Source organism: Halichoerus grypus, chromosome 12, assembly GCF_964656455.1.
Source record: "Halichoerus grypus chromosome 12, mHalGry1.hap1.1, whole genome shotgun sequence".
NCBI lineage: Eukaryota > Metazoa > Chordata > Mammalia > Carnivora > Phocidae > Halichoerus > Halichoerus grypus.
Window position 1 is genome coordinate 66,220,808 of NC_135723.1, and position 14,969 is coordinate 66,235,776.

General features: G+C 45.8%; 1 protein-coding gene across 4 annotated transcripts in view; it reads right to left on the reverse strand.

Moving 5' to 3' along the window:
• The window catches only part of AOAH (acyloxyacyl hydrolase), a 165,138-nt gene that overhangs the window by 4,286 nt on the left and 145,883 nt on the right, over window positions 1–14,969 (reverse strand). For 3 of the 4 annotated variants that reach the window (XM_078059462.1, XM_036101073.2, XM_078059464.1), the window contains 4 exons: window positions 14,052–14,110; window positions 13,904–13,963; window positions 12,537–12,633; window positions 7,116–7,192 (listed from right to left, as the gene is read on the reverse strand). In XM_078059462.1, the coding sequence (XP_077915588.1) occupies window positions 7,116–7,192; window positions 12,537–12,633; window positions 13,904–13,963; window positions 14,052–14,110 (293 nt within the window). The remainder of the gene's footprint in view (window positions 1–7,115; window positions 7,193–12,536; window positions 12,634–13,903; window positions 13,964–14,051; window positions 14,111–14,969) is intronic. The other variant, XM_078059463.1, reaches the window with a different exon arrangement.

Here is a 14,969-nt window from a genome sequence, read left to right on the forward strand (position 1 = left end):
CCAGCCTCCTGTTGGAACTCCCATGATACACAGGGCGAAGCACAACCACCCTTCCCCTCATTACTCCGGGTTAGCTGTTCCCTGAACATGAATATTCTTTTGTGCTTCCCTGGTCATAGTTTAAAATAGTAAAGCAATCCCTATTCATCTGAGAAAAATTTGAAAAGACAATTAAGCAAAAAGAGGAAACAATAAGTGCAAGTCCCCTGTAATTATAATAGAGGTAGCCCACCTTAACCTTGGGTGCAGGGCCCTGCCCCTGCCCGCACACATACACACGTGCACGCACACACACATGCACACACAAAGTGGATCCTTCTGCAAATATAATTTTATAGTCTGCTCTTTCTGAGGTGTAATTTACGCACGGTGGAATTAACTTCTTGTGATAAACAGCTTCGCGAGTGTTGACAAATGCGTACAGTTGAGGAATCGCCCCCACAATCTGTAATTCGCTTTTATTTACTCTGCTCTATATTACAAACGTATTTCTGTGTCACTAAAGGTAGCTCGATATCGCTGTGTTTATTCAGTGCGTGACATTCCATCAGATGGGCGCAAGCTAATTTATTTCACCAGTGGAGACTTTTGTCACGCATCTCTCACGTTTGACCTCGGGACAGGGGAACAGAGCGCGCACGGAAGGGGTTCGCGGGCTGCGTCGCTCGCCTCCCCTACCGCACACGTGCGTGGGGGGACGTCCGGCCCAGCAGAATGCTAGGGGATAGGAGGTTCTGGTTCGGTGGCACTTTCTGGTTAACGGAGTCAGGCCCTTGGGAGTCTCCCCCTTTGTGCCTGCGTGCCCTGGCAGGGCCCCCGCTGCGGTGAGTGCTCAGAGGGGCCATGTGCATGGTATTGCCCTCGTGCAAACCCCCCCCCCTCCTCCCCGCCCAGCCCAGCAGGTGGGCCGCTTCCTTGGCTGGCTGCGCTCTGAGGAGCCTTGGTGCTTTCTTGCAGGCCCTCCTGCAGCCCCAGGGCTTTTGTGGGATATGGCCGTGCACCTGTCTGCCTGCTGCTGCCACAGAGGAACCCTCGCGGTGCCCAAAGCACGCCATGGTCCCTGGTCCGCTCTAAAGGCTCCTCTGCGAAATTCTCCCAGAAGGGGCGACAAGGCAGGGGGACCTAACACCCTGTTGTCTTAGGTGGAGTCTGGCGAAACAGATCTTTCAGTGTTGATGTGCAGCCCCAGAATCCCTCAGGTTCGAGGCACGAGTCTCGGGAGAGGGGAAGGGGAGGCTAGGAACCCGGTGCAGTTTCTGGTAAGAGCCACCATATGGCTTCTGGCCTCTCGCTCCCTTCTGATGACAGTTTTTAAACGGAGCCACTCTTCTTTGCTTAACCATATTTGGGCTTATGCTGAGCCCCTCTCCAGGAGAGCGTCTGGTCCTCCCCGTAAATACACACCGTTGGGTCCACCCCACATGCTCATGAGACACACCTGGACACCACAGAAGCCCAGCAGGGGTCACAGCTGGACGCAGCCCAGGATCCCTTCACATTCCTTCTTCATTAACTCATTTTATGTATTTTGCTACAAAAATAGAACTCATTAGTAAGACAACTATAAAGTCAAACCCTAAACAGTAACTACCTTTTTATAATATTAAAAAAAAATAAATGCAATTCAAAGCAAGATTGCATAGGTTTCACCAAAAACTTATCCCTGATCCCTTGTAAGTTGAACCCTTGCTAAATTTAACTCTGGGCTTTTATGAGACCAAAGTTAAAAATACACTCTGAATTTATTTTTCCTGTAGGAAGAACATTTCTGGGCTATCTTGGTAAGATTGCTTTTAAACTCCTGCAGGGAAGCCCTTACCACAGGGAAGGCATGGCTCTGCTTCTCTGGGCTCTTAATCTGCCCAGAAACACGGTCTATTGGACCCAATTAATTTCATTTTATTTTTATTCTGAGAGAGAGAGAGAGAGAGCGCGCACACATGTGAGCAAGCAGGGGGAGGGGCTGAAGGAGAGAGAATCTTAAGCAGGCTCCACGCCCAGTGCAGAGCCTGACGTGGGGTTCCATCCCACGACCCCAAGATCATGACCTGAGCCAAAAGCAAGAGTCAGACGCTCAACTGACTGAGCCACCCACGCATCCCTGTCCCAATTAATTTTAAATTTGTAAATCAACAACATGCCAACAGTGTAAGATGTATTTAAACATTTACATCTATGGGAAAATGTAAATTCCCAGCCCTAGCCTCTCTGTGCTGACTCAGGGTGTCATTCCAGAGCCACTGTTGCTAGCTGGCTTTATGTATAAAGCAAACTGAACAGACACGGTCCCCGGTGCACGGGGCAGGACCAGCCTAAAGTGTCTGAAGGTTCCTTGGCCCAGAAGGCCCTCCTCTCTACCCTCCCCACTGCCAACATCGTTTCCTTCTTTGAGGGACTCCACAAGTCCACCCAGGACCCTGGGTTCCCAGGGGCTTCCACGCTGAGCTAAACAAAGACCTGGCGGCTGTTAACATTTAATAACCGATTATATACATAATAAATATTAAAGCCAAATATATATATGTAATTTAAAACCAATCCACTGATTAGTATCTTATATCTGCCTCCAGCAATGCACAAGGTTCAGGGCTCAAGAGAAAGTCGGGGAGTTGATGTCATGGAAAATGTATTGCTTGCAGGAAGAGTTTTAGGAGGATGGTTTGAGCTGCTACTGGCATCATGAGAGGAGAGGAGGTGGTCTTGCAGAGAGCTCCGCTGGGCAAAGCTGCTAAGGCAGGAGGTGTCAGGGAAGCTTAGCTGGGTGTCTCAGAGTAGCCAGGGACACTGGACTTGATGTTATGTCTGGGGCTCTTCCAACATTTTCTGTTTCCTATTGTCTGGTTCTAGGCCCAGAGGTCTTTTAAGAACCTCTTCAGAGGCTTAGCTTCGCAGAGATTTTAAAAAGTGAGTATTTGAATTGGTAGAATTGCTGTGGCTTCCGTAGGCCACAAATCTGGGTCTTGGGTCTTTGCCATATCCTTTCTTTTATAAGTCAGACTTTCTCTGCATTTGGTCAGCAGTTTCTCAGTCAGTTATTCTCCCCTCTCTACTATACCTGCTCTTACTGGAGGCCTCAAATGGTCTCCTGGGTCTCCTCTCCAGTGGGTCCTTCTGTGATGGGCAATGGTCACAATTTGACCGCATGGGCCAATCTCATTCCTGCAAGTGTCTCCAGTTCTCAATTAGATACTGATGATTTCCAAACCTGTGTCTCCAGGCCAGGCCCCTCTTCTGAGATCAGAACCCATCAATTTGATCTAATGGTGATTTAGACAGTTCCATCTGGATATTGTGCAGGCACCCCAAATTCAGAATGCTTAAGTCTGCCCCTTCCTCTTTGGGGTTCCTTGCCTTGGTATCTTTCATTTCTGTTCATCCAGATGCCCAGTCCTATGAGTCGTCTCCTTCCCACCCACCAAATCCCATCAACTCTCAAGTCTGCATTGTAACCTACTTTTCCCCTCCTATTGAAGAAGATATTTCTTAAAATTCTGGTTCTACATTTAGGGAGTGAGCTGAAAAGGTAAAGCAGTTGTCAGTCTATACTAAGATTTTTTTCTATGCCTGGTTATTTTCCATTAAAATATAAGCAAAGGGTGTAGATTTAGATATAATTTGGTTAAAAAATTATAATGTATCAATCATGAATTTGAACTGTTCAACACAATTCATGTTTATACTTAATTAAACTTGTCTTCCTAAGAAAATTGGAACAATTGAATCAACACTCCCACCACTTCTCTTGTAGGGTTTTAGAAAGAAATAGGCCAATAGTATAAACCCTGCTTCCCCCTTCGTGGTTAAGGGCCCGTACCAACTGTTTTTGCTCAGATGTTCAGGAATTGGTGGGAGTGCACGTGAACATGGCCTGAGTCTACTCCTTTGGTTGGTATTATGTCCGTGCAATTAATATGAGGTCCTTAGACCAACTTTGCCCATCTGGCTCTTTTAAGATGGAAAAGATGTGGACTCCCATAGCTCCCTATGTTTTGTGGATCATTTACTTGTGTGTGTGTGTGTGTGCATGTGCACGCATGTGTGGCAGTTTTAAGTTATTAGTTTTTAAAATAATAACATAAGGTTCTAAAAGGATCCATCAACACTGCCTCTGCTGTAAGGGGCATTATCTGGAGGGGAGTTTGCAGGTACGACAAGAGGCTCCTCTTCAAGGCTCTAAGTCACGATGTGCTCATGTGCGCACCTCTGCAGCTCCCGCCCAGACCCCTTCCTGAGCTCTGCTTATATATTACCTGCTAAAAATACACTCCCATTTTGGATGTCCTGCAGGCTCCTTTAATCTAACGTGTGCCAAACTCCTCTTCAAACCACCCCGTCCTCTGTGTTCTTCACCTCAGTGAGCAACAGAATCATCTATCCAATTTCTGAAGTCATGAAAGAAGTGTCATGCTTAGCATCTCTTTCTCTTTCTTTTTTTTTTTTTAAGATTTTATTTATTTATTTGAGAAAGAGAGAGAGCATGAGATGGGGGAGGGTCAGAGGGACAAGCAAACTCCCCAACCAAGCAGAGAGCCCAATGTGGGCCTCGATCCCGGGACTCCAGGATCATGACCTGAGCCGAACGCAGTCGCTTAACCAACTGAACCACCCAGGCGCCCCAACATCTCTTTCTCTTTCACACTCACGTCCAATAAATGGCCATGTTCTGTTGATTCAACTGTGTAAATCTGTCCAATACACACCTTTCTCTTTCTCCCCACTCCCCTGGGCCCCACCACACCATTCTCCAGCCGCTACCACAAGTCTGGTTCTTTTTCTTTCTTGCTTAAAAACCTTCAGTGGCCCCTCCTTCCCCACAGAAAAAAGGTCAAACCCCGTGCAGATTCCTCTCTCTCAACCCCGCGCCCATTCTCTATGTCCCAGCACTTTTATTTCCTCCAAAGTGCCCTGCTGGCTTTTTGTTTTGTTTTGTTTCTGCATTCAGGTCTTGGCCCATGCGGTTTCCTCTGCTCAGAACACTTTGTGTAGCCCCTCCCTCTTCCCCTGCACTTGACTCGCTCTTGCTCTTAGTTTTGAGTGAGCTCCTCTGGAAACTTTTCTGAACACCGCTCTCTCCCATCCCGCCCCACAGAGTGCTCCCATAGCCCCAAGCTCACACAGCTGGAGGCATCGGCCACTTTATATTTAATTATCTGTTCACTTGTCGTTCTTCCCCTCTAGACTATAAGCTCCTTAGATGGCAGGGGCAGCTTCTTGTTCACTCTTGAATTCTCATTGTGTTAGGCACTCAATAAACATTTTTGGATGCAAGTTGCAGTCTGGACCCTTTAACTCAATATATGATAAACAGGCAGGTTTTGGGCATGGCGACCCATTGTTGCCCACTTTGGATGTGGCTTCACCATGCCCTCACCTACTACCCACACAGGAACAAATCTCTCGGGAATAACATGTGATTTCAGCACACACTGATTTTCTGCTTTTTTGGTTTTAATTAATTAATTGTAAATAGGCTCTACGCCCAACGTGAGACTTGAACTCATGACCTTGAGATCAAGAGTCGCATCTTCTACCCGACTAAGTCTGCCCGGTGCCCCCCAACCCCCGATCTTCAGCTTTCGACCCTGTTCTCGATAATCAGTTATAGGCAAAGCTCTTTGAGTGCAAGATAGAACCCTAATGTAACAGACTTTGAACCGTAATATTAAGTGTCAGGGACAGGATGGTCTTTTGATGGATCAGACAAGTATGTCCCAAAGGATAAAAAAAAAGCTATTTTAACCCTCTCCTTTTCAGTTTGTTCCCAATTAACTCCTTCTCTGACCATTTCTTCATATCCACAATTCTCTCTAGAATCAGAAATGTACAACTCTGTGATATGCGGGAATGACAAGAACCACGACCTAATTATTGCCAGAAAGAAGGTCTCCATATTAAAAACCATTCTTAGACGAAAGTCATCATTCTGTGGGGAGCAGACTCTAATATTTAACCAGCTTCTAGCCAATAATTCTGTTGGATCAGCTGATCCACGCGATACCCAGGAAAGTTAGATATTCTGAGGTGCATTACTTAGATTTATTTTTTCAGTTGTTTAAAACAGGGAGATGGGCATTTGATGCTCACTTTCAATTTACCCAGCATTTGTGGGACTCCACTGTGTATCCATCTATAGATAGAGCGGCACTCTTTTTTGTTTCCTTTGAGACAGTTCTTAGCCCTGCCCGTGGGTACTCAGTGAGCCTGCAGCTTGAGGGAAGGTGGGCTGTCAAGCCATTCAGGCTCCCAAGGGGATGGTCAGCCCTCCCTGTGGCCTGGCTGACCACCGAGACCAAGGCCACAGGGAGAGCACACCAGGACTGCTTCTCCGGTTTACACCCTTGTCACTGCCACACCGTCCTTACCAAAGGCTAGGCCAGAAAGACTAGAGTTGCAAAGGATTGCCGGCTTTCAAAATTTGAAAAGTGGCAGGACTACTCCCACACTTCTTTCATTTTCTTTTTTAAATGAAGGAACATCACAAGCAGGTCCAGTATGTATGAAAGATAAAAGCAGAGCTTCCCTGGTTGAAGTTAGGATAATGGATAGGGTGAGGGTGGGAGGGGACAGAGTCCCACCCTCTAGCTCGCCTTGCTCTGTGAAGAGACTAGATTAGAACTGCTTTCCAGAATTGTATCCTGGAATCTTAGATAAGAAACAGCTCTTACTGCAGGATATTGCTAAGGACACTGTTTTCCTCTCATCCAGGGTCCTTTCTGGAAAGATCCATAGAAGAAATTTCTCATAGGTCTCTCTTCCAGGAATCCTTGTGATTTTTTTTTGAGTATTCGACTTATTATTATTCTTTATGCAGGCCATGACGTATGCCCCTTTTTATGGCAGAGCTGATGCTGCTGGCTGCTGCTGGCAGTTTCTCAGGACTGCCCTGCACACATGATATGAACTGCAGACATTAAGTCAGGAAGCCAGGCATCATTTTGGTCTCACTTGCCTTTTACTCTGATTTTCAGTTGGTTTTTATTGAATCTTCTATCTTGGACATGTGAGTACATCTTTCTGGAGTAAAAGGTGATAAAAACAAACATATGGATGCATAACTACCTTTTACAACGAACCTACCAGAAAGCCTTCAGCAACCGCTGTGTGACTGCACGTACCTCATTGGGGTGGAATCCATCGACTGGTTCAATGAGCTGCCAGGGCTGCCCGCCTCTCTTCCGCCACTCGTCCGTGACTGCAGGGCACACACAACCAGAGGGTTAGCGACGCGCTTCTCTAAGTGACGGTCAGTGCTGGAGAGCAAGGACCGTGTGGACCAAACGTCAGAACTGCCCACGGGCCTGCCTGGCCGATGCTTTACTCAGTTGTGGCCGCTCTGGGCTATTATCTCAGGCATTGTATGGTCTTTTTTTTTTTTTTTTGATTTTCTAGCTCAGGAAGAAAATGTGTGATGGCGTTGGGTGAATGTGGTTTGTGCAGGCAGGAGGGCGGTGGGAAAAGGTGAGCTCTGAAATATTCAACACTGATGTAAATTCATCTCATCTGTCAGTGGGAGAGTATTGCAAGAGAAGGGGGGGGAGTTAAAACATTTTGTTAACATCTCTTCACGTGGGCTGCCATTTCCAGATGCTGTCTGCATATGTCAAGCCATCACCATTAAAAATTGTACAGTTTCTCAGAAATACAATTACATAAAATGATCTCAACATCACATTTAGAGTGAGTATGGCTACAGAGGAAATATTATGAGCCCCAAAGTGATGAGAAGCAGTAAAACTGCCCTTCAATAGGAGTAAGAGACCAAGACTGTCAGTTGCTCCAAGGCAATAGCACCATTAACTCTATACTGTAATTTTATACAGTCAGGAAGAACTCCTCAAGGAAATTTCCAAATCCCTAGAGAGCCAACAGAGAGAAAGATTCGAAACTGGCTGCTCCCAGCGTCTCCCCTGCCCTCCCTTCCTTGGCGTCCAGAGAGGGGCGTAGGCACGGCTGTAATTTTTCCAGTTCTTCCCTCTTCTCCACAAAGACTCAAGAGCAGGGATGTGTGTGCCCTCTTGGTTCCCCCCCATCTCGCCCCAAAAGAAGGAATGGAAATTCTACCGGAGGCTTTGACTGTGCAAGTGAAGCCTGTCTCAGAGCTGAATCAGTACTATGCTGCTTTTGTAATTAGTCCTAATATCACAGCAGGCCACCCCTCCTTGCTACCCAATCCCTGTTCCCCGAGGGGCTGCAAATACTGCTGCCCTTCTCAGAGCTCAGGAAAAAATTCCTGCTGGTCGTTTGAAGTCCTACATACAGGATCATCAATTCCCTTTGGCTTCTTCTCCTGCAAAATGGCCGCCACTGAGCCACTCCTCCATATTTTGCATCTGGCTGTTATTGGGAGTCAGTGATAACATATTCCTTCCTGCCAGGAAACATGTTTTTGCCGCTGCACAAGTCCCTATCCCTCCTCACTACAAGGGAGTCCAGTCTTTAGAAGAACTGGCTTATCATATAGAATAATCCAATAGGCATTAAAAGAAATGCTGCAGGTTACCAAGGCTACCATCATTCTATTCAGAGTGAAAAACATCATTTTCCCACATGATTATTGTGTCTGTGAGGGTTACCAGTCATTGCAAATCTGTGGACATCAGTATTATAACACTTAAAGGGAGAATCAGAAACTCACAGGCAAGAGTTTAAGGTTTTATCTGTATTGTGACCAGTGCTAGACAAAGTGACCCTTTTACATTTGTTGATCTCAGGGGGAAATTTTGCTTTCTTAGAATAAATGCAATACCAGTGGTCTTTATTTCTTCTCTGACTGATTTTATTTTATTTAATTTTTTAAAAAGATCTTATTTATTTATTTGAGAAGGAGAGCATGAGGAGGGAGGAGGGGCAGAGGAAGAAGGAGAAGCAGACTCCCCGCTGAGCAGGACGCCCCACATGGGACTTGATCCCAGGACCCTGGGATCGTGACCTGAGCCAAAGGCAGATGCTTAACCAACTGAGCCACCCAGGAGACTCTGACTGATTGTAAAGGAGGAGATCCAAGCAGGGGCAGCATGGTAAGTTGGTCTGTTTACTTCCTGCCTGGGATCACAATTAAAAATAGGTAAATGAATTCCTATTTTCTCAGAAGACCTGAATTAAACTTCTTGAATGATCACAAATGATCTCTTGGGATTTGGTGCATAATGTATTTTCTGTATCTGTAAAGTCGAAGTAGTCATCAGCAATGACCAGCTTTTCAGAGATGCCATAGGAATCATCGAAGAAGAGTCATAAGCACTTGGTAGCTCCTTGCTAAACAGCAACACTAGCAGATATTTAAAACAAGAAATCGGAATTCTGGTCAGCACCATGAAGTCATTGGTTGTTTTACAAACATCCACGTGGGGAGAACTAAGAACCAAGTTTACTCCAATTGAGTTGTCTTGGAAACTGAGGGCAGCTGGTATATTTAAACTGTCAGTCTAAAAATGGCCTTGTCAGCCAAGTGGCATTTTCCTTCCTCTGTTTGGGAGGTGTGGTACAGACAAAGAAAAAGGACATCACCTGCTCCAGCTGGCATTTCCTGAAGGGAGGAAAAATTGCTGCCTCTGTTTAGCTCATAACCAGTTAGAGGATGAGTCAGCAAGAGACAAAAAAGAGTCTTTGGAGATGAGCAATAGCCTTTCACTGCGGGACTGACGCTGTCAGAATGGAGAACAGATAGGGCTCATGCCCACCCTCCAGGGACAACGACCCTCAGCTGCAGTTTGCTCTGTCACAGGGGGTGGAACTGTACATTTCATATGAAAAATGAGGATGTTTGTGATGAAGTCATCAGCTCAAATACAGCACTGAAATGAGAGGGGAGATTTCCATGTGACCCTTAAGACTGCAGGTTTCATAAGTGGCTAGACAGTTTTTAAGTCTGATAACACAAGACCACGGTGCTAATGAGATACATTTCCACCATGGCTTCCTCTAGGGCACCCAAAGTGGTCCCCGGGTATGATTGGTGTTGGGAGGTGGGTTGGACACTGGAAGAGAACCAAAATTTATTCTCCTTCTATGATAAGCCCTAGAAGAGTGTAGTAGGTGCTTTGCATATACTGATGACAGTGGTGGTGGGAGGATGTCAGCTAAGAGGGTTCTCACCACATTGCAGTGTTGTCTCAATCCTCACATAACCCCCAGGCCCCCCGCCCCACCCCCCCACCTGCTCCCTGGTTTACTGATTGTTACCTTACACAAAAGAGAACAAAGCAGAGTGGTTATTTAACTACTCAAGGTTACACAGTCATTCTGTGTCTGAGCTGGGATAGGGGCTCAGTTCTATCTGGTGGCGAATGCTGGGCTCTTTCTACAAGAGCGCATTGCGCCTCCATGATTTCTGGGATGATGAGCTTCCCAGGTGTGGCAGTTACCCATGGAGTTGGATCTGGGAGTGAATGAGCCCTCCGCTGTATCAGCTGTTCATGCGGGCAGATCGCAGGCCACCAGATCCTCTGTCTGCACGCTCCCTCCTTCTGTGCCCGTACGTCTTCCCTAGTGGAGCACCCACTAACTTCCTATGGAGAAGGCAAAGAAGGCCTCTACCAAAACTGGATCTTCAGATTTATTTTTAATAAATGTCTCTCAGGAAATTCCTTCAACTGTTGATGATTGTTGCCAAGTAAGGACAAATACGGAGGAGGTTTCTCAGTAAGATGACCCACTGCCATTTGATTTAAAATGTTCAGTTCAGTTTAACTGAACCTTGAGCTTTTATATTGCATTTATTGTTGCCATGAGGACAAGAAGGGGCCGATGAGCCTCTGCTTCCAGCCTGTTAGGTCATCAGTGGATAGCTGGTAGTACTGAGTCAAGGGTAAAACTCTTCTCTCCCTATCCTTGATGAAGATAAGGGCTGTTTTGTTTTTCTGACAGCTATATTCCCAGCACCTACATGTACATGGTAAGACTTAGTAAAAATCGGATGACTAACTAAATTCTTAACCTTGGAGCATTACGGAGCCCCATTTATTAAATTTTAACGTGCATCTGGGTCATCTGTGGATTATGTTAAAATGCAAATTCCAATTAGGTAGGTCCTAGTTAGGAGTGGAGCCTGGGGCTCTGCATTTATAACTAGCCCCCAGGTGGTGTGGATACTGCTCATCCTGAGCCATACATTGAGTAGCAAGTGTGTGAGGGGGGGACCCTATTCTTTCCTGGGCACGAGCTATGTACCAGGCACAGCATTTAGGAGAATTACATTTTTTTTCCCCATACAATCATCATGAAGATCTGTTATGTCGATATGGCAGCCCCATTTCCAGGTCTGGAAAGGAGAGTTTAGACATGTTCAGGGAATTGCCTACATTCCCAAAGACAATAAATGACAGAGCTAGAGATTACTTTGGAAAATGGAAAGTCCCATGTGAATGTTAGACATTATTATATTTTTAATAACTTTATCTATATTCAAGGTTGATGATCATCAAAGATCACTTGGTGGTGCATTTGTTTACACCAGGAATTCATTAATGAGTCTTTAGCTCTGCATTTTAATGAGAGGTTATTTATCAAAACGTTTTTCCCCAGGAGAGAATTATGTATCACCTAGGCAGGAAATCTACTTAAGGGAGATCAGTCCTGTTGAAAAGCTGTTCAGGATTGAAGTACGAGAGTATGCAATGCCCTACGTGTCAGCTAATGTAAAATTTGATAATTCATGATGGCCATCTGCTTCATCCCAGATGCTGGGGTTGGGGGTGTTGGTGGCAGGGAGAGAGAGATGATAAACTCGGGATGAGACCTCTCCCATCATTTGCATACACCGTAAAGCTTTCCATTAGCGTCATCTCAGAGGGCAGTCAGTCAACAGGAGGCTTTTCTCTTGTATAACAAGTGCTTAGCAATGAAAATGAGACTGGGAGGATTAAAGTCAACAAATAACAATTTTTCAGAGTCAAGATGTAAAGGATAAATCAGGGGCTCCGATAATCACCCCCATTTTTGTGTGGCCACTCCTCAGTGACCCCTGTGTTCGGACAGAATGTTAGAAAAGAAACAGTGACGTTCTTTCCAGAAAGCTGGAAGATGGGCTGTCCACTTTGCCACAGGCAAATCCGAGGTCCCTCCCTTAAAGACTCTGGTAAGTTACATCATGTGTCGGGGCTGGGAATCTGTTCTGCCACTGGACCCCTAGGTCAGTCAGCATTCATACGGGAGGCACTGCCTTATCCCTCATTCCTGCCACACTCATCTTCAGCCCACAGGTAAGCAGGGCATTGCTCAACTGGCAAGAATGAGGTAGGTGATTCCATTGATCTGCTGGCTCCCGGCCCAGAGCTGTCTCCGACTGGTCATTGGCTCTATTGCTTCAGGGATTCTAAAATGATGGTGAAATGAGGAGGTGATGGTAAGCTTCCCTCCTCCCTGAAAGGGTCTCACGCTTTATCTTTCTTCACTACTCAGAGCTGTGATGTGTCCAGTGTGTGGGAGCCACCCTGCCCAGTCTACTGCCTGTTGGCTTATAAAGCTCCGCGCAGTCAGGCTCTGACCTGTAGCCACTGCTTCTGTCTGTGGCCATACCTACTCCAAACGCAACTTACGTTCTTGGAAGTCAAAATCCATGTAGAAAAGATCGAAGTTCGTAAATTTCTGGCTGGTTGCAATTTTTTTCAGTGTATTGGAGAGTTGTTTTGCTCTCTGAATACAAAAGAAACAGGGAGAATTCCATGAAACCTAGACTTTAGTGAGACGATTCAGGCAGAACAAAGAAACTGGTAGTCCCCACCCTCACTTGGAGCCATCAGCGGAGGGATGCTCTGCCCGTGAAATTCTAGTCATGCAAAAATGGCTAACGAACATACAAAACTGTTAACATTCATTAGGAATCAATCAGTGAAAATTAAAGTAATAAGATACCACTTCTTTCCCATGGGATTGGCAAAGAAAAGATGAATAATCTTGATGCTATAGAATATTGCCATGGGAGAGGTGACTGAGAATGTCAATTTGTTTCACCTTTCTAGAGAGCAATTTGGAAATAGGGATCAAACCCTTATACATGGCATAACCCTTTGACCCAATAATTTCTCTAAGAATTTGTCTGAAGGAAATAGACACAGTATAGAAAGAAATATGTATATACACACACAGGTTAGTCACAGTGCTATTTTTCATAGCGAAAAATTGGAAACAACCTATATGTCCAACACTAAGGGGCGAAATAAATCACGGTACATTCATATGCTGTATGCTTTAAAATGATGACAAAATTATGATGTGGAGGACTGACTTATGAACATTGGAAGGCACAAAACAATATGTGTACTCTGATACTGTGTAGGCAAAACCCCCCAAATATCTATGAAAGTAATACTGGAAACACATACATACATATTGGCTTGGGTGATGGGATTTGCGGTAATTTTTGTTATTATTCTTTGTGTCTCAGCTTTTTTATATTCCCCAATTTTTTTTAATTGAAATATATTTCTTTTGTAAAAAAAAATCAATAAATCTCTTACAAAGAGATTATTCACCATCCCTGAAAGAAGTACGTGAACCATGAATGTCCTCAGAGAAGAGAGGAAGGCTGCGGAGCCCCTGGTCCTCGTGGACCTTGGGAGAACGCCAGTCATCTGTGGGCCTAACCTTGCTCAATCCTCTCTATGTCTACAAATACACCTAGGACGCCTAGGTATATGTGTATCCATGTATGTGTGTGTACAGGAGAGAAAGACACACAACAGAGACAGTGACTGAGAGCCACAGACCCAGAGCGTGTCAGAAAGAGAGGGACAGGGCACCCCACATTCTCTTGGCTTCTCCAACACCCTGGCAGTTTGATGTTTTTATTCATCAGCTTGGAGGCCACTGCCCTGCCCAAACGCCCTTCCCAGTGGAAATGCTGCAGTAAATAACCTGGAAAGAAAGATCAAAGATGCTATCAAAGGAGTCGCTACAGTCCTACCTCGGAAGTGAGAGTCCGGAGCGTCTTGTTGGAGGACATCCAACTGTGGCAGGGGCTGACCTGAGAGTAAGAAAACACCGCTTTGATTACAGAGGAGCAAGACCAGTAACAGGGAATGTGGCCTTGGAACAAGTCATTGTGGGCTCACCTGGAGACAGTTCAGGAAGGAGTAGAAATGTGCATAGGTCACATCCTTATTTAGCTGGCCTGGAAGACAAAGAGGTCTGTTATGTTGTACTTATTCAGATCTAGCAGCCAACTAGGGACACTTGTGGACGACCCTGCCTTTCCTGAGAAGGGTGGCACTTCCAGGGACCTGTCCTGAGTTTTCATTCCGCATTGCTCCTGAAGAATGCCTGAACATTCCTTCTTTCCGAGTGTCCTAGAAATCAGACCGAGCTGGGGAGGGGCTCTAAGGAGTTTACTCCCATCTCGAGCTTCTGCCCTTATCTGGACCCCAGGTAGAAGGTTAAAAAGGCCCCATACAGGCTGGAACACCACTAACAAAGGACTTGGGGAGCAGGGGCTTTCTCCAGGCAGGGGTATGAGATGCCAAGTTCCCATGGAGAGCATTCACGGTGGTAGTTGGCCAAACCCAAATTGTCGACTTTATGTAACACTCAGGTCTGCCCAATTATCCCACGCTGAGGACCTGCTGGGACTTTCTGGGTGTCTGAAGTTCTGACCATGTGCTGCCCTGCAGTTTGGTAGACTGAAAGCCTCCAAAAGTGTGTGGGTGGCCGTTGGATGGGAGAGGACAGCACACCCTATCCCTTCACAGCCCAGTGCGTATCTTATTTGAGACCTAATTACTAGATATGCTCTTATTTATTTATTTATTATTTATTTTTAAAGATTTTGTTTATTTATTTAACAGAGATAGAGAGAGAGCACAAGTAGGCAGAGCGGCAGACAGAGGGAGAGGGAGAAGCAGACTCTCCGCCGAGCAGGGAGCCCGATGCGGGGCTCGATCCCAGGACCCTGGGATCATGACCTGAGCTGAAGGCAGCCCTTAACCGACTGAGCCACTCAGGCGCCCCTGCTCTAATTTATTTTTTGGTGCAGG